The sequence below is a fragment of the Eleutherodactylus coqui genome, chromosome 13, assembly GCF_035609145.1.
Source record: "Eleutherodactylus coqui strain aEleCoq1 chromosome 13, aEleCoq1.hap1, whole genome shotgun sequence".
Classification (NCBI taxonomy): Eukaryota; Metazoa; Chordata; class Amphibia; order Anura; family Eleutherodactylidae; genus Eleutherodactylus; species Eleutherodactylus coqui.
This window is the reverse complement of record NC_089849.1, coordinates 47,672,999-47,691,578: the sequence shown is the minus strand read 5'-3', so window position 1 is coordinate 47,691,578 and position 18,580 is coordinate 47,672,999. Positions and strand designations below refer to the sequence as shown.

Sequence of the window (18,580 nt, the reverse complement as noted above, 5' to 3'; positions counted from 1 at the left end):
AAGAAAGACACTCTTATCGAATTTACCATCACCACATCCTCAGGCAGAGAATTCCACAGTCTCACTGCTCTTACAGTAAAGAACCCCCTTCTGTGTCGGTGTAGAAACCTTCTTTCCTCTAGAAACAGAGGATGCCCCCTTGTTACAGTTACAGTCCGCGGTATAAATAGACTATTACACGCACGTCACACACACAGCTGTGGTACATATACATCACATACAGCTCTGCTACATACATTTTTCATCCATACAACAGGTATCAAATGCAGCACAGCAGAGTCCTGCACACACTAATCACCCCTTGGTCATGTGACCCTGGACTCCTCCCACACAGGTGCCCCAGCAATAGTAGTGATCTTCCACAGTATCCCCAGCAATAATAGTGACCCCCATAGTATCCTCAGTAATAATAGTGACCCCACAGTATCCCCAGCAGTAATAGTGACGCCCACAGAAGCCCCAGCAATAGTAGTGACACTCATAGTATCTACAGCAATAATAGTGACCCCACAGTATCCCCAGCAATAATAGTGGCCCCCACAGAAGCCCCAGCAATAGTAGTGGCCCCCATAGTATCCACAGCAATAATAGTCACCACCACGGTATCCCCAGCAATAATAGTGACCCCCCACAAAATTCTCAGTAGTAATAGTGACCCCCCACAGTATCCCCAGCAATACTAGTGACCCTCCCAGCATCCCCAGCAATAGTAGTTACCCCCACAGTATCCTCAGCAATACTAGTGACCCTTCCCAGCATCCCCAGCAATAGTAGTTACCCCCACTGTATCCCCAGCAATAGTAGTGACCCTCACAGTATCTCCAGCAATAGTAGTGACACCCCACAGAAGCCTCAGCAATAATTGCGACCCCCACAGAAGTCCTGTACTTTTAGTACTCCCCCTAAGCCCCCTATACTTACCTCTTCCTGGTCTTCAGAGCGCTGACGCACCTCTCAGTGCAGCTGCTGGTGGGCAGAAGAGTGTGTGCCCACAGCAGCGCCTCCTCCCTTCTCTCCTGTTGCAGAACCAAAAAGGAGAGGTAAGGGGAGGAGGGTACGAATATCCTAGATACACACACTGTTGTCAGTGTGTGCATCCAGCCTGCGGCAATGCACAGTGATTAACGGCTGGGGTGCTGCGGCAACCCAGCTGGAAATCACTAGAATGGTGACCTGATGTGGCAAAAGCGGGACAAATGGATGTCCTGCTGGGGTCCTGGTGGAAAGTGGGACACAGGGTCCCAAAGTGGGACTGTGCCACCTAAATTGGGACATGTGGTCAACTTAATTATGGTCACTATTTCCTGCACCCCCATTATTTTGTCAGGTCTGTTGGTTAATATGAAGTCCAAAATGGCCGTCCCTCTAGGTAATGTACAAATTGGGTATGGTAATCTTTAGTAATTGACAGAAACTTCTTACCTTTTTGAGATTCGCAGGTTTCCTCCACTTCCCAGTTTATTTCTGGATAGTTAAAGTCCACCCATATTAGTTTCCTCAATGTGATTTGCTGCTTCATCTATTTGTCTCAGCAATAGATTTTTGGTGACTTCTGTTATATTTGGTGGTCTATAGAAAACCCCTATGAGGATTTTATTGTTTTTCCCTCCATGCATCTCTACCCATAGAGACCTCACATGCTCATCTCTCACACATATATCTTCCTGTAATGTGGGCTTTAGGCCTCTTTCACACGGACTACAAAATCATCACTACAAAATGCATGTATGTGAAGCCCATGGTTTCCAATAGGTTCTTTCACATGAGAGATGTTTTGTAGCTTGAAACAACCCATTGGAAGCCATGAGCTTCACATACATGCCTTTTGTAGCAAGATTTTGTAGCCCGCTTGAAAGAGGCCTAAAACAGGATTTTACATAAAGACAAACCCTTCCCCTTTCTGGTTTTTATGTGTTCAGCACATCGGACAGCACACAGACAGGAATCTTGGACGCCACCTCTTAACTACCTATGTGCATGTAATATTACAATGAGTAGAAATTACACTTTTCTATGTAACGAGGATGTGATGCCCTCTAGTGAGAAGTCTGCAGTACTGTAGTATTTTTTTGTTACTTGAATCTGCTAACTATCCCATTCACCCAATCAGGGCATGTTGACATGAGGCGTATTTTCCACAATGAAAAATCTGTGACTAATTCCCTACAGCAGATAGACAAAATATTCACCGCATGTAAACATACCCTAAGAGCAGCTTGAGACGAACGTACAGGAGGCATATCCGCGCATGAAAAACTTGCCAATATAACACGACAAAGCAATGCCTTCAATTTTAAAAGATTAGTTCAGACAAATGTGTTTTTTCCATGCAAAATCTTCGTCCGCGAAAAGATAGGTATTTTTGTCCAGTTATGCCGAAAGCTGCGATAGGCTTCTATAACAGCTCAAAAAAAGGGAGGGAGTTACTCTGCGTACAATGCAGGGAATAGAAGACAGCTGGCCCTAATTTGGCATTTAATTGTCATTCTATTCCACAGGAGAGGCGTAACATGGCAGCGTGTGAACTGGCATTTCGATCGAAAATAAAACCATCTATCTGCAAGCACGGACGTAGCAGTCTGCTTCTTGTCATCTCCTAACTTTGTTCATGCGAAAATATGTTCGGTACCGGCAAACATATTTGCGCATACGCTCGTCTGAATAACCCCTAAAGCTGTATTCAGATGGGAAAGGATGATTTTGGTGAAAAACTGACTGTTTTCTGTGTGATTTTTAATGCAGTTTTCATGCATATTTGCGATTTCCATATGCAATTTTTATCCATTTTACATCCGTTTTTCCTTGCTCTGGACTTCCTGTTTTTTTTGTCCATGTGGTCCTAATAGTAGCATGCGATAAAAATAGATCGCATTCACATGGCATGCGAGTGCAATTTGTTGTTGGAATGCTTCCATAGAAAATACAGGACAATTATTGAACAAGAATAGCATAAAAATAGGACATGTAGCGATTTCTCAAGCTTGCACTATAAGTCCAAGTAAAAACTTGCATATGTAAATTAACCCATTCAAATTAGTGAGTTCTTTTTCTGTGCAAGTTCTGTCCATCTTGGACTCGGACAGAACTTGCACGTGAGAATTGCCCATGTGAAAACAGCCTAGAACCAGACTCAGACTAGTCCACCGGGAAGCCAACAGTGGACCCCAGCACTAAACCGAAAAGTTACAGCCCCTTCTTTTGTTACCTCTACATTCACCTGCACCCCCAAATTCTCTGCTGCCATCCGCCCGCTCATTGAGCAGCGCATCCAGATAGAAATGTTCTGTGTATAAGAAGTGCCAAGAGGACTCAACATTTTGCCACTTGTGTCTTGTACCAGCATAACACCGGTGCCCATCTTCTTACTCCACAGGTCCCGCCTTCTGACCTGAATGCATCCCTGGGTTGCCCTCTTGCTTTACTGCATGAGAGCCATAATGCATATGCTGCAGACTGGCGGCATATCTCCGCCCTCCGCCCACCGCCCACATCCTGCAGCTGACAGATGAGTGTGGCCGTTGGGTTTTTTAGTTATGGAGGCTGCAGTGAGCAGAATGGGAAGAGCCTTCAAAGAACAATAGGTAAAACTATCTTAATCTTCCACTTCTAAATCTGTCTTCTCCTCCGGAACCCACAACCCCCATAAAGGCCTGACAGCTGCAAACCTTGCGGCCCCGTTGTGAGCTATAGTATTCCTTCCTGTGAACCATTATGCTGCAGTGATGGTACAAGCATCCATCACTGTGATGTACTCCTACAGGGGCTCGCAGGAAGGATACTACGATTTCACACCACGATTTACCGGTGCCAGCCTCAGCGGCTATAGTGGCTGCGGCACCTCAGGGTCATAGTGGCAGTATGGTATTTATAAATGGCATAGCACATGAAGTTATAGGGCTTCACCAGGATTACAAATTACCCCTATCCACAGTATGGAATAAAATATAACTTTTATTTAAATACTATATAAGAACCCATGCCCTAGGAACTTTACACATATGGACATACAAGGAAAAATAGTGTTATCCCTGAATATTTCCAACCTGTATCGCATCAACAAAAATCTGAGGCAAGAGAGGATACTCTATCCAGGTGAAGAAAACAGGCACTGAGCGCAACTTTGGACACAACAAGCCCCTAGATTGATATCCCACCATAAATATACCCTGAGAATGGATCCAATGTGTTTCAATGGTACCCAGTCTCATCAGTGGTCAATGTTCTGAAAAAAGAGAGTTGGGTATTTGGTGTACATAGAACACTTTATTATTTATAGGAGGTAGGTATATTTTTGTTTATGAATGTTTTAAAAAGATTGCACTGTCCCTGTCGTTTTAAAAACCATTCACATATAACAGGATTCTTAGGGTATATTGTGGATCAAGCGATCCCTGAAGTCAAGGGAGATCACTATTCAATGTGTCTTTTTATCCACTACCCCGTTTGCTTGCTAGATCCCTGTCTGACAGTGCAGTAAACAGATGTATAATGGCCTCCCTCCAGTTATGGAGAAAAGGAAAAGGAAAAAGGTATTTAAAATTTTGTGTTGCTGATATTTGTTTGAAAATTGGAATGTTCCCTTCAAAAGAAATTATTTTGTTTGTTATGGAGACTCTCCCTTCACAGATGGTGTTGCATTGCCATAGTTGAGGTTACACAATCCTGTAGTTGACTGGAAGAGGGGGGATATCATTAAGTACAATCCTGTGTGTAGGCATAATTGTATGTCTATAGCTACAGTACAAGCTGAAGAATTACCAGAGTTTATTAAGAATTTCTCAGATGTATTTGTTAAAGAAAGAGCGGATAAACTGCCACTCCATAGAGGAGGTGATTACGCCATTGATCTTATTCAGGGTTGAAAATTACCTAATAACTGAATGCATGAATAAGATGAATAACTTGTCTGGTCCGGAGAGACAGGCCCTTAAAAAGAGTATATTGGTGACAGTCTAAAGAAAGGTCATATACGTCCATCTAATTCACCTTTAGCCGCTAGATTCTTCTTTGTGAAGAAAAAGGATGGGGGTCTACGATCTGGTCTTGATTTTAGAGAGCTCAATAAGATTACCAGACACAATGCCTATCCATTACCACTAATTCGCAACTTGTTTAACCAGTTAACAAGAGCCAGCTGGCTTTCTAAGTTGGATTTAATACAAGTCAAAGAGTGGCATGAGTGGAAAACTGCTTTTAGTACTCCCAAAAGGCACTTTGAAAATCTGATGATGCCGTTTGGCTTGACCAATGCTCCTGCAATGTTTCAGGTCTTTATTAATGAGGTATTTCAGAGGTTTATTAGATGCTTTGTATTGGTGTATTGCATGTCTGACACGGGTTACAAGCACCTTGTGATAACAATTTGTATGCTAAAGTATATGTCTGCTTTTCAGGAGGTCACGTTTCTTTGTCATATCATAACTCCTTTGGGTTTCAAGTTGAATCCAGATAGAATCCGGGCTGTCTTAGATTGGGTACAGCCACTAGATCTTAACCCTTTCCAATCTACTGTCTGACGTCTGAAGACATTCTAATTGAAGGCTGTACAGGCCTTTGCGTCAGGTCGCCTTGGTTGCCAGCGGTGTTCCATTGTACTTTTTTTCAACTTGTAACCTTTTTGAAGCATGACAGAAGGCGGAAAAAAGTTCCTCCTAAAAAAGACACCACGTCGGCTCGTTGGTCTAGGGGTATGATTCTCGCTTAGGGTGCGAGAGGTCCTGGGTTCAAATCCCGGACGAGCCCGTGCGATAACATTGGCGCCTCGGTCGTAGGGGTGTGGCTCTGCCCGTGTTGTTTAATTCAACTTGTGGAAGGTTTTTTTTTTTGACTTGACGGCCACTTATTTGCCTGTCAAATTCGTCTTAGTAGGGGGGAAGAAAAAGCCACGGTCGGCTCGTTGGTCTAGGGGTATGATTCTCGCTTTGGGTGCGAGAGGTCCCGGGTTCAAATCCCGGACGAGCCCTACCTTTTGATTGCCCCTTGTTTCGTTTGACGTGTCGTGCTTACCTTTGTAGGTGCCACGTGGCAGTGAAGGGTACGGAGTGGGGAAGGAAAAAAAAACAAAAAACCAAGCACCATCTCCAGTGGCGATTCTCATCTTGGATGCAAAGGATTTGAACCCGGGACCTCTCGCACCCGAAGCGAGAATCATCCCCCTAGACCAACAAGCTGACGACAGCCACACGTTTCCGAGAAAAATGTGGCGGGTTCTCTCAGAGTCACCCTTCCAAAAGGCTCCAGGGTGAATTAGGGTACCCCCAAAACGCCTCTCGCATCCAAAGCGCGACAGCCGCTCGCACGCGGCAAGGTCTGGGCACTGTCTGATGCCTGGCTAGCTCAGTCGGTAGAGCATGAGACTCTTAATCTCAGGGTCGTGGGTTCGAGCCCCACGTTGGGCGGCGTGGCCTCCTCTTTTTCCATTCCGCTGGCACTTACCTCACACCTGCAAAGAAGCAAAACAAACCAACCGCTCCAGCTTTCCGACTAAAGAGAAGGCTGCATTGGCCGGGAATCGAACCCAGAATTCTACCACTGAATCACCAATGCTTGCATGTTTTCCACTTTCGGCCTAGGGCGCCAGCAGCGTCTACCACGACAAAGCTGACACCGGTGGCGTAGGTGCCCAAGCAGAAGGCTTTTCTCGCCCCGGAAACGGGGAACCGACACTGTCGACTTAGGAGCCGACGACGGGCGCGTCTTTGCTTTCTTTCACAGGCATGCTTCAAAAAGGCTCCAAGGCGAATGCCTAGTGCGCCCAAGGCGAGACCACCGGCTCGGGAGCGTCAAGGCTCCAGCAAGTGTCAGGTGCCCGGCTAGCTCAGTCGGTAGAGCATGAGACTCTTAATCTCAGGGTCGTGGGTTCGAGCCCTACGTTGGGTGGTCCGGCTCTTCCTTTTCCATTCTCCTAACACACGTACGTGGCCAGTGGAAACGACCGCTCCCGGGTTTTATGGCACCTCCCGAGGGCAAAAGAGAAAGCGGCACCCTGCATTGGCCGGGAATCGAACCCGGGCCTCCCGCGTGGCAGGCAAGAATTCTACCACTGAACCACCAATGCTCAGGCACGCACACTTTTGGACTAGCACACCGCTGTCACGTCACACATCTTTGCGCGATTACAACAAGACAGAGGTTTCACCCTGGTGGCGTAGGTGTGCAATCGGCAGCGTACACTCGAGTTATGGCTGCGTGAGGTCGCCTTGGTTGCCAGCAGTGTTCCATTGTACTTTTTTTCAACTTGTAACCTTTTTGAAGCGTGACAGAAGGCGGAAAAAAGTTCCTCCTAAAAAAGACACCACGTCGGCTCGTTGGTCTAGGGGTATGATTCTCGCTTAGGGTGCGAGAGGTCCCGGGTTCAAATCCCAGACGAGCCCTACCTTTTGATTGCCCCTTGTTTCGTTTGACGTGTCGTGCTTACCTTTGTAGGTGCCATGTGGCAGTGAAGGGTACGAAGTGGGGAAGGAAAAAAAAAACAAAAAACCAAGCACCATCTCCAGTGGCGATTCTCATCTTGGATGCAAAGGATCTTGCGCGAGTCCCAGCAAGTACATAAGACAAGATCAGCCATAAGGGCAGCTTTTAAAACCATGGGCTCGTCCGGGATTTGAACCCGGGACCTCTCGCACCCGAAGCGAGAATCATCCCCCTAGACCAGTGATGGCGAACCTTTTAGAGACCGAGTGCCCAAATTGCAACCCAACACCCACTTATTTATTGCAAAGTGCCAACACGGTAACGTAACCAGAAGGGCGGTTTCAGAGGCGCGTGAGCGCAAAAGCGCTCGTTCCTGCGCATCATTTTTGCACCCGAATGAGTTTTTTTGGCTTGTTAACATGTCTGTTTTACGGCTCTCCTCTAGACCTCGATGGAGGTCTAGGGTTCACGAAACGGACAAAGATAGAGCAGGTCCTATATTTTTACGTTCTATGAAAATCACGGGAGCAAAAAGAGGAAGTGAGAATGAACCAGTTGAAAACAATGGGTTCTATTCTCGGAGTTATGCATGCGGGAATACCCCCATAAATAACAGCCCCATGTGCATCAAATAATGCATACACTTACGCCTTTTGTCTTAAAATTAACACAATAACGGAGCTTTCAATGATGCTAACAACTTTTTATTGAATGGTAAACGTTTGCATTTGGCATGCTTTTGAAGAATTAATGTGATTTTTGCTGTTGTATGGATGCAGATAATTTGTCTAACCTTGACTCATACTTTGTAAGTTTGAGAGCAACACACACAGCACTCAGGTCATCTGTTAGTCGGTTTCTGGTGTCAGATTTGATATAGTTCAAAGCTGAAAACAGCTGCTCACAAGCATAGGATGATCCAAACAAAGTAAGGATAGCAATCCCAAGTGCCTTCATTGACTTAAAAGTATTTGGGAGAGAATTCCACACTTTAAGGATTTCATTTTCGGAACTACGTGTGCTGTCATTTGTCATCCCTTCTATCTCCTCAAGCTGTTGACGCAGGTCAGAGAATTTATTTTTCCAGATACTGTTTTCTTGAAATTCCAAGAGCTCCATTTCCAGATTACCTAAATCTAAACTTTGCAAGCAGGAAAGATCAAGATCTTCAAATTTTGCTTTATCTGGAGAAGTTAGAAAATACAGGGTTGTCTCCAACTTACGGAACTGTGAAAAACGGTTATTAAAATTCACCTTTGCAGCTCCTACAATGCTAGAAAAATCCTTGTAGATTTGCCGATGGATTGCAGAATTGTCTGCAAAAGTCGTAGAATTGTCTAAATGCCTTTTTAGACTTGGGAAATATTTGAGCTGCCCACTTTCAAGGTCTCTTTCAAAAACCTGCAGTTTTCTCTCAAATGTTTTAATATCACAAAACATCCTTTCTGCAGTTTTCCCTGCACCTTGCAGCTATTTGTTCAGTGCATTGAAGTGTAGCGTAAAATCTGTGAGAAACATGAGGTTGGTAAGCCAGGCCATATCGGTGAGCTCTGGATATTCCTGCTCTTTTTCATTCATGAATAGCCTAATTTCATCCAAGCAGGCTACAAATCTCTCCAGGACTCGGCCTCTGCTCAGCCACCGCACATTATTATACATGAGCAAACAATTATACTGCGCCTGAACCTCCTCAAGAAGTGCTTGAAATTGTCGACAATTCAGAGCACGAGCCATGATGTAATTCACCATTTTTGTGACATCTTTGATGACATCATCAAATTTTTTGCCACTTTCTCTGGCACAAAGAGCTTCTTGGTGTATGATGCAATGGAACTGAATGACTTCATGCTTTGCTTCCTTAACGAAGAACTGTATGAAGCCAGATGTTGCCCCCACCATAGAAGGTGCCCCATCACTAGTAATGGAGACCACTTTTTCTGGTCTTATGTCTTGTAACAAAAAGGCCTCCATCACAGCATTGTAGATATCTATCCCTTGTGTTCTTTTAGGCATAGACACTAGTTTCACCAGTTCTTCTCTCATTATGTCACCAACTGCATAACGCAAGATTATGGCTAGCCTTGCATGATTATTTATATCTGTGCTTTCATCCAAGCACATGGAGTAACAGGCTGCATTCTGTAAGTCAGTGGTGAGTTGCTGACTAACATCACTTGCCATGCGCTGGACTCGATCTTTAACAGTATTTCTGCTAAGTGGCATCTCAGAGATGCGTTGAATAATTTTGTCTTTGCTTGGGAAATCATGAAAGAGGGAATTACTCCCAGACAACATGGCCGTTTTGATAATCTCCCCATCAGAGAGGGGTTTACCATGCTTTGCTATGCACAGCGAAATTTGAAAGCTGGCAGCTGTCACATGATTTGTTTTAGAAAGGTAGTTGCTAAAACTAAGATGCTGGGAATTATATTTCCTCAATTTTCCTTCCAAACACTCTTTTCTTTCTGTTTCACTAAGTTGGGAAACACTTTTGTGGTTGGTGTCAAAGTGTCGTCTGACACTTGATGTGCGACACACAACACTTTCATTGCACAGAATACATAAGGCTTTTCCATTGCGCTCAATCACTCCAAATGACTCTGTCCAGGCCTCTTGGAATGACCTTCCACTATCTGGCTTTGATTTTTTTGCTGTACTCATTTTTGGGAGTCTACAAAAACACAAAATAATTTTAAAAAAAATGAAGCACCCAATACTAATCTCTCTCTACACCAAAAATAGCTAACAATATTAGTAGTAACCCGTGACGGACTTATTCTCCAGAACCTTGTCCAATTCCCTTGTAAAAGCATGTAGCCTAGATGTCATCACCATATCCAGTGGCAAGGAGTTCCACAGGTTAACCCATTAACACTACAGGATGTACAGTTACGTCCTGCAGGTTTTGAATGTGTATGGAGGGGGATTGCGGGGCGATCTTGTTCCATACAATGCGGGTGCCAGCTGTTTCTTACAGTTGACACCCACCCGCAACAGCTCTGATAAGCTGCACCGTTCATTGGAGCTATTAACCCTTTAAATTGCGGCATTAATTCTGACAGCAGCATTTAAAGGCCCTGACCCATTTTTGGGGGTCCAGCACTGCCCCCTGTGATAAGATCGCAGGTTGCGAAGTGTTTGTCATGACAGCCCAGGGGCCTTCTAAAAAGCTACAGGGCGGCTATTGCAGATTGCCTATCAAACCAGGCCTGTGGCTTGGTAGATAGACTGCCTGTCAGATCGCAGTATGATGTAATGCTGTGGCATTACATCATACTCCAGGAGCGATCAAAGCATTCCTAGTTGTAATCCCCAAAGGGAGGGCTAAAAAAAGTAAAAATAAGATCAATATAGTTTTATTAATTGTAAAAAAAAGAAGTTTAAATCCCCCCCCCCCTTTTTGCCATATCTATAATAAAAAAATCTAAATCCTAAAAAATAAATACAGAGTTGGTATCGCCGCGTCCGTAAAAGTCTGATCCATCAAAGTAGCACATTATTTACCCCACATGGTGACCGTTATCCGAAAAAATTTAAAAAAAAGAACGCCAGAAATGCACTTTCAGTCACCCTGTCTCCCAGAAAAAAATGCAATAAAAAGCAATCAAAAAGTCGTATGTATTCCGAAATGATACTAAAATAAACTACTGGACATCTCGCAAGAAATGAGCCCTCGCACAACTACGTTGATGGAAAAATTAAAAAGTTATTGTGCGCAGATGATGGCGGCAGAAAATAATTTTACAAAATTAGATGTCTTTACAAAAAAATAAAAGTAGTACAGCAAAAAAAACTATACAAGTTTGGTATCATTGTAATCGTACTGACCAACTCGTCCCGCAAAAAACAAGCCCTCATACAGCAACGTCGATGGATAAATAAAGGAGTTATGATTTTTAAAAGGGAAAAGGAAAAAACGAAAATGGGAAAAAAAAACGAGTCCACGTCATTACAGGGTTAAACGTGAACTTTGAGCCACCTGCACATAGCCGGGTCAGATCCCGCAGCGGAATCAACCCTGTGCCTCGCCAGTGATCCCCGCGTACCTATCCGGGTTCTTCATAATCTGTATTGCGGCTCTAGCAGCCAGCATGCATGCGCAGTACAGATTATGCCGCGCTGACGCAGGTCCTGCGGCCATTCTGTAATTATGACTGCGGAATGGCCGCAGGACAAGCTGCTTCCATTGACTTCAATGGAAGCCATCCGTGCGTAGCCCTCACAGAATTGCTGCATGCTGTGATTTCTCTTCCGCGAGCGGAAAATCGCAATCAATTTCTGCTCATGGAAGTGAAACCACGTATTTCCCCAGCATGCTATGGGGCAGTATTTGCTGTGGAGTTCGGAGGTGGACGCCCGCTGTGGACTCCACAATGCAAATCCACCTGTGTGCGTTCTGCCAAAGGCCCCCTGCACATGAGCGGAAATTCCGCGGTGGGATTTCCCGCGGAATTTCCGCTGCTGGAAGCCTGCATAGGATTGCGTTAACAAACGCAATCCTATGCAGACGGCCGCGGTTTGGCCGAGTGAAATATTGCGCAGCAAACAAATTGCGGCACGCTCTATTTCTGTGCAGGGCTCGCAGAAATGTCACTCACCCGCTGCCGGCTCCGGTCTGCCCAGCAAGCCAGCACATCAAACAGCCGAGCTGCGGGGCGCGGGTGCGTACGCACTGGTCCCTGCAGGTGCTCGGGTCAGATCCCGCGGCGAGAATTCTCGCTGCCGGATCCGACCCGCCCGTCTGCAGGCGGCCAAAATACAACATGCTGCGATTTTCCATCCGCGAGCGAAAAGTCGCAATTGATTTTCGCTCGGCGACATGGAAACTGATTTCCACAGCATGTCTATGTGCAGTATTTGCATTGCGGAATCCGGAGGCGGACACCCACTCCGGATTCCGCAGTGCCAAAACGCCCGTGTTTATGTGTGTAGTGGTGAACTGAAGTGTTTAGCAGTTATCTTTGCAGTAACTGCTGTTCGCTTCTTACTTTAACCCAGGCAGCAAGGATCTCTTCTTTTAAACCTCTTCTTTACTGCTGAAGCTCTGCTCTGCTTCTCTCACCACAGGCAGTCACTGAGCGAAGGCTGTTGTCGGCTCTGCATTGGTAGAAAGCGCTCCCATTGGGCTGCTGTGCGGAGGGGCGGGGATATGAGGAGCAGACAACAGCCTGCGCGTGCCGGCATCTCCTTCACCTCCGCTGCCATCTGGGCTTTATTTAAATCTCCCGCTATAGGAGTGACAGGGGAGTAAGGAAGCGCACCCATTGGCCTGATGTGTGGAGGGGCGGGGGGTTACGAGGAGCTGCTAGAAGACCGCGCGTGCCGGCAATCAAGTTCACTCTGCAGTCAGCGCTGCCCTGCCTTACTTTTGACAGGGCAGGAAGCTCTCTCTGCAGTGCCGACGGCCGGGTGATATCAGCGAACAGCACGCGTGCCGGCAGAAAGGGCTCCGCGTGCCCTCCCCGGCACGCGTGCCATAGGTTCGCCAACACTGCCCTAGACCAACGAGCCGACGACAGCCACGCGTTTCCGAGAAAAATGTGGTGGGTTCTCTCAGAGTCACCCTTCCAAAAGGCTCCAGGGTGAATTAGGGTACCCTAAAAACGCCTCTCGCATCCAAAGCGCGACGGCCGCTCGCGCGCGGCAGGATCTAGGCACAGTCTGATGCCCGGCTAGCTCAGTCGGTAGAGCATGAGACTCTTAATCTCAGGGTCGTGGGTTCGAGCCCCACGTTGGGCGGCGTGGCCTCCTCTTTTTCCATTCCGCTGGCACTTACCTCACACCTGCAAAGAAGCAAAACAAACCAACGGCTCCAGCTTTCCGACTAAAGAGAAGGCTGCATTGGCCGGAAATCGAACCCGGGCCTCCCGCGTGGCAGGCGAGAATTCTACCACTGAACCACCAATGCTTGCATGTTTTCCACTTTCGGCCTAGGGTGCCAGCAGCGTCTACCACGACAAAGCTGACACCGGTGGCGTAGGTGCCCAAGCAGAAGGCTTTTCTCGCACCGGAAACGGGGAACCGACACTGTCGACTTAGGAGCCGACGACGGGCGCGTCTTTGCTTTCTTTCACAGGCACGCTTCAAAAAGGCTCCAAGGCGAATGCCTAGTGCGCCCAAGGCGAGACCACCGGCTTGGCAGCGTCAAGGCTCCAGCAAGTGTCAGGCGCCCGGCTAGCTCAGTCGGTAGAGCATGAGACTCTTAATCTCAGGGTCGTGGGTTCGAGCCCCACGTTGGGCGGCGTGGCCTCCTCTTTTTCCATTCTCCTAACACACGTACGTGGCCAGTGGAAACGACTGCTCCCGGGTTTTATGGCACCTCCTGAGGGCAAAAGAGAAAGCGGCACCCTGCATTGGCCGGGAATCGAACCCGGGCCTCCAGCGTGGCAGGCGAGAATTCTACCACTGTATGAGGGTTAAAATTCTAAGTGCAACACCAATCCGGCCCACCCCACTTGCCCCGTTGCCGGCCGTAAGAATAGACACCACACAGAGGTCTGGTATAGTTTCTCACACGGGACAAAAAACTGCGCTCTTTATTACAGATTACATGAGATCTTATACCCTCTGCCCTCTCACCACTAGGGGGTGATGGGCTCATAACCATATATGGGCAGTCCGGATTTGCGGACTGAGACAGTGAAAATTATGTACATGGTTGAACATCTTGATATGGGCTTCTGGGAAAACAGCCAAGTACATGCGTCCTTGCGTCTGGTTCGGTATCTTCTCTGAATTTCTAGAACATCTTCTTGCAAAGCCTTGGGATATCTGATGTAAGGCGACATTTAAGTTTTTTCTCATTTGGAATTGAATAAAACTTGCATATAGGTATAAAAGCATAAAAAACACATATGGCAATATATATATATACCCTCACAAACCCCCCTAAAAAACTTAATATGGAGATCAAGCATCAGACTTTGCACTCTTCCTCGGTCGTCTCTCCCTTGCGTCAGGGTTTCTCCACTGCCCGTAAGTCCCTACTCCTAAAAGGGAAGGGATCCGTACCTCACCTCAGAAGGAGGCCATGGATTCCCTGGGCTTATTTCCGGGCCTCCATACCCTCTATCTGTACAAGTTAACACCCCACAGGGTGTTCCCTCGCCGGAACCTAAGGTCTTCTGCACTTTCCCTAGGCAAATGGGAAGTCCACTGACAGTCCATCTTATGAGACTGAGGCAGACACAGTACTAGTCCATCTCTCCATTCTTCTGGTAACGTATCTGGTTGGCATTATCGGAACTGGCTCTTCATCTTTTTTTAAACAAGGGAAACATTGGTGTCACATTACCCAGTCCCTTACTCATACTCTTTTTGATCAAAGGGAAAATACACATACAGAAAATTACATACCCAACCTCTTTCTGCGAAAATCATATCCAGGGCCACTCTATTTTGGAACGCCATGGATGCAGTGGGCCCTAATTGGTCAGCTAACCCTTGCAAAGCATCTCTGGTGTAGTTTACAAACCTCTGCTGATTGTAAAAGATATAATTCATCCAATCTACATTATTATTAACAGTGACAATAGCAAATAAGGGCTCAAAACCTGCTTTAACCTGATCTCTAGAATTAAACTCATCTGGCACCCCCCTTGGCACTCCTATTGCATCTATGTGTACATGTGGATTAAAGTTACCACCTGGAGTGTCAATGTCTCTCTTAGCACGATGCGGTGTTGGATTCTCACCCTCAGTGTAGTCTTCATATTGCACATTCGATTGTATTAATTTGTTCTGAAACAGGGGGCTAGCGTACAGTAGTCAAAGGTGTGTGTTAGAGGAATTGTACCACATTATAGCATTTAAAGGATATGCAGGATCATTAATTCTTTCAGTGCGAAGTGTGGATCCAAGTGGGTTTTCCTTCGAGCTTGACTGCAGTTGGGTGGTGAACAACATCTGGTAAGGACCTTTAAACAGGGTTTGTCTCTCAAACTTTTTCACATAGACCCTGTCACCTGGTTTTAGATTGTGACACTCATCTGTAGGACCTGGGATAAAAGCAGAGACTGCAGAATGCATTACTGACAATTCCTTGGAGAGGCCTATGACAATATTAACAAGAAAATCATTCCCCAAACTCAGATACTGTGGCATGTATCCTCCTAAGGAAAAAAAACTAATAGGAGACACTCAATTCAAAATTTTACCTTCTTCATTGCCTTTTGTATCTACTTTCCCACTACTCCGCGGATGGTAGGGTGTATTAAAAGCCTGGAATATACCCAAAACAGACATGATGTGTTGCATTATTTCACCTGTGAAGTGTGTACCTTTGTTTGACTCAATCACTTCCGGTACCCCATATCTGCGGATTACCTCATTCATGAGCTTCTGTGCGGTTACCTGCTTATTTACTTTGGTAACAGAGTAGGTCTCCAACCTGAAAAACATTAACAACAACAAGCACATTTTCATGCTTCCCAACAAGTAGGAGCTGAGTGTAGCCAATTTGCAATCCCTGAAATGGGTAGAGTGGTCTAGGCAAGTGTGATGTGGCAAATTTACTTCTGCCCTGCTGCTTATGGCAAAGATCATGCAAAATTGGACAAATGATGCAGCAGCTACAGAAAACCAAGGAGCCACCCGTCCTCGTTCAAGCGTCGACATCATTGCTGCTTTGAGAGGTGCGTCTTTCCGTGCGTCAGCTGGGCCATTATGAGGCACAGGGACTATGGTAAGCAAGTTCTGTTGACTGTTCACCATACGCCGTCCCTTTTTAGTCCATTTGTCTTTTTCTTAACTGTAAAGTCTTTAGCATATCAAAGTCCAATGTTTTTATCAAAGTCCAAGTTCAAATCAAAGTCCAAGTTCATATCAAAGTCCAAGATTTTTATCAAAGTAGTCAAAGTCCAAAGTTATTATCAAATTCTTCTTTTCTTCTGTTCTTCCACGGCTTGAGGGCCGCTGCCTTTGCTGTGTGGCCTGTGATGGCTTTGCCTCTTGCTTCTCCGGTGTAGGAATTGGTGTGAGCTTTCCACCTTGTCAGGTAGAAATAGGGCCTCCATGAGACTGCACCGCTGCAACATTCTTAATTGGCTGTCCTGCTGTGGTAAAAAACTGTCTGGCCTTCCATGTTGGGCCTTAATCATGAGCTATGCCAAATGCATACCGGGAGTCAGTGTAAATGTTTGCCGTCTTACCTGTGGCCACTCCACACGCCTCCGTGAGTGCTTTTAAGTCCGCTTCTTGTACTGCGACATGCGGAGACATTCTGCTTTTTAGGACATCTTGTTGTGTAACCACCGTATATCCAGTGTGGAGTCGTCAATCACCCTGGGTACCATCTATAAAAAACAACTCAAAATATGCATTATTAACAAGGGCTTTCAGTAACTTTTTTAAAACTTAAATTTTCTTGTTGCATCACTGCTAGACAATCAGGCTGATATTGTATTTCAAAAAGATCAGAATCTTGTTGCAAAAAATTTAAAAATTTAAAAATGACTTGCAAAAAAATTTAAAAATGGCTGATTTGCAATACCTAAAATGGCTGACTTGCAATACCTAGAATGGCTGACTTGCAATACCTAAAATGGCTGACTTGCAATACCTAGATCACCTATGCCTTCTCCTCCCCCCCTTTAAACCAGGGTACTCAATTGGAACAATAGTAGCCGGGTTTAAGTTATTATAACATTGTAAAAAGATTTGATGGATGCAGATAAGGCCTGTAAGATGCTAGCACCTATAACAAAAACATGAGTTACACCGGGGAAGAATAATCTACAAAACATCTATTAATATTGGAAATGTGATATCCCTTTAAGTGAATTCATTATTAGTCTGGTCCTGCCTGCAATATCTTTATCAAATTTCAGACAGGAGAAAAAAAACAAAACAAAAAAAACTAGCTGCTCAAAATCCTCACCCCCTCCCTCGTGCAAGAGGAGGGATGAAACATTACGTACTATTACATCATATAGCTCCACCCCTTCGATATTGGCACATTGCGTCCGTCTTCTCAACTTAATTTCAGCTTAACCGTCCAAGCATCCACATCACAACCAAGCAAAGTTTCATGCATGGGGAGGACTTTTATCCCCAGTCATTATCCACATCACACATTCCACGCAGCCCGAACACGGGTCACCAACTCTCATCCATCCATGCTCTCAAGTCTGCTCCGTCACCCCCCTTGAAGGTGTACCAGTCCATACAGATGCACGGACAAAAAAAAAGTTTGACAAACATACATCATCAGCTGAAAAACACCGAGGTGAGTGCTTATCATAAAGTACATGATTCTATTGAGATGAGATTGTGAATGAGCGCTATTTATGACAAATTATGTGAAAAAGTTTGCTGAGTGACTGAAATATTCTATATTTCTTATCTACTGAAGCTATTATATGCTGTATTAAACACTGAAGTGTTTTAGAATCTCTGGGTATTTTTCAACCCCCCTTGTGACCCTGAGCTCAGAGTGAATCTGAAAGCCCCCACTTTTTCAAAACAAATCTCTTATCTCTCCGCGACTATGAAACACATACTGAAATAAGTTTTAGCTTAAACTATTGCCTGCATTTTAAAATCATAATTAACACATATCCTGGGACCTTGCAACATTCATTTTCAACCCCTGTATAAGTAAGAATATACATTAAAAATTACTATATTTCCCTGCCTACTAAGACAGTATAACTAATTAAATTCATTTCAAGCCTTCATTCCTTTTACGCAAGCAGAGATATTATCCAGGGTTGTTATTGAATTTTCTCTCTCGCTGTTATCTTCCTGACCTTGGAAGGCTACACAGAGTCGCAGCTATATGTCAACAAAACTCTTCTCCCCTAAAAGCAATCTCAGCTAACTATTTGCACTACAGTATATATATATATATACACACATATACCCACCTAGTATGGATTATACATATTATCTATTATCTATCTTGTATTATACACATTTCCATCTCTTTGCCAAAAAAATCATATGCATTGTAACTTACTTATCGACTTTCTTGTTACCTCATCACTTTTCTCCCCTACCTAACTGCCAATATAACCTTCAATAGACACTCTCCTGACGCCCTCTTGATCACTTACTGTACTTTTCAACATTTCACTTACGGATACTTTCTTAAACAAATAATGTGTATATACGTAACGTTCTCTGACTGTCTCTCTCTCTGCTCCTAGCAAACCTTGGTCTTCCAAGG

At 45.1% G+C, this 18,580-nt stretch overlaps 1 protein-coding gene and 9 non-coding genes across 10 annotated transcripts; 7 read left to right on the top strand and 3 right to left on the bottom strand.

The window, feature by feature from the left end:
* Positions 1-5,670: 5,670 nt before the first annotated feature.
* TRNAP-AGG (transfer RNA proline (anticodon AGG)) lies at positions 5,671-5,742 on the top strand. Its single transcript has one exon. It is a non-coding gene; the product is annotated as a tRNA-Pro (tRNA).
* Positions 5,743-5,890: 148 nt separating this feature from the next.
* Positions 5,891-5,962, top strand: TRNAP-UGG (transfer RNA proline (anticodon UGG)). The gene has a single exon. It is a non-coding gene; the product is annotated as a tRNA-Pro (tRNA).
* Positions 5,963-6,325: 363 nt separating this feature from the next.
* Positions 6,326-6,398, top strand: TRNAK-CUU (transfer RNA lysine (anticodon CUU)). Its single transcript has one exon. It is a non-coding gene; the product is annotated as a tRNA-Lys (tRNA).
* A 408-nt stretch (positions 6,399-6,806) lies between these two features.
* Positions 6,807-6,879, top strand: TRNAK-CUU (transfer RNA lysine (anticodon CUU)). Its single transcript has one exon. It is a non-coding gene; the product is annotated as a tRNA-Lys (tRNA).
* A 107-nt stretch (positions 6,880-6,986) lies between these two features.
* TRNAG-GCC (transfer RNA glycine (anticodon GCC)) lies at positions 6,987-7,057 on the bottom strand. Its single transcript has one exon. It is a non-coding gene; the product is annotated as a tRNA-Gly (tRNA).
* Positions 7,058-7,301: 244 nt separating this feature from the next.
* TRNAP-AGG (transfer RNA proline (anticodon AGG)) lies at positions 7,302-7,373 on the top strand. Its single transcript has one exon. It is a non-coding gene; the product is annotated as a tRNA-Pro (tRNA).
* A 1,510-nt stretch (positions 7,374-8,883) lies between these two features.
* Positions 8,884-10,074, bottom strand: LOC136587360 (general transcription factor II-I repeat domain-containing protein 2A-like). Its single transcript, XM_066585930.1, has one exon. It carries the CDS (start codon positions 10,072-10,074, stop codon positions 8,884-8,886), a length of 1,191 nt encoding a protein of 396 aa, XP_066442027.1.
* A 3,005-nt stretch (positions 10,075-13,079) lies between these two features.
* On the top strand, positions 13,080-13,152 carry TRNAK-CUU (transfer RNA lysine (anticodon CUU)). Its single transcript has one exon. It is a non-coding gene; the product is annotated as a tRNA-Lys (tRNA).
* A 98-nt stretch (positions 13,153-13,250) lies between these two features.
* On the bottom strand, positions 13,251-13,321 carry TRNAG-GCC (transfer RNA glycine (anticodon GCC)). Its single transcript has one exon. It is a non-coding gene; the product is annotated as a tRNA-Gly (tRNA).
* Positions 13,322-13,581: 260 nt separating this feature from the next.
* On the top strand, positions 13,582-13,654 carry TRNAK-CUU (transfer RNA lysine (anticodon CUU)). Its single transcript has one exon. It is a non-coding gene; the product is annotated as a tRNA-Lys (tRNA).
* Positions 13,655-18,580: the final 4,926 nt, after the last annotated feature.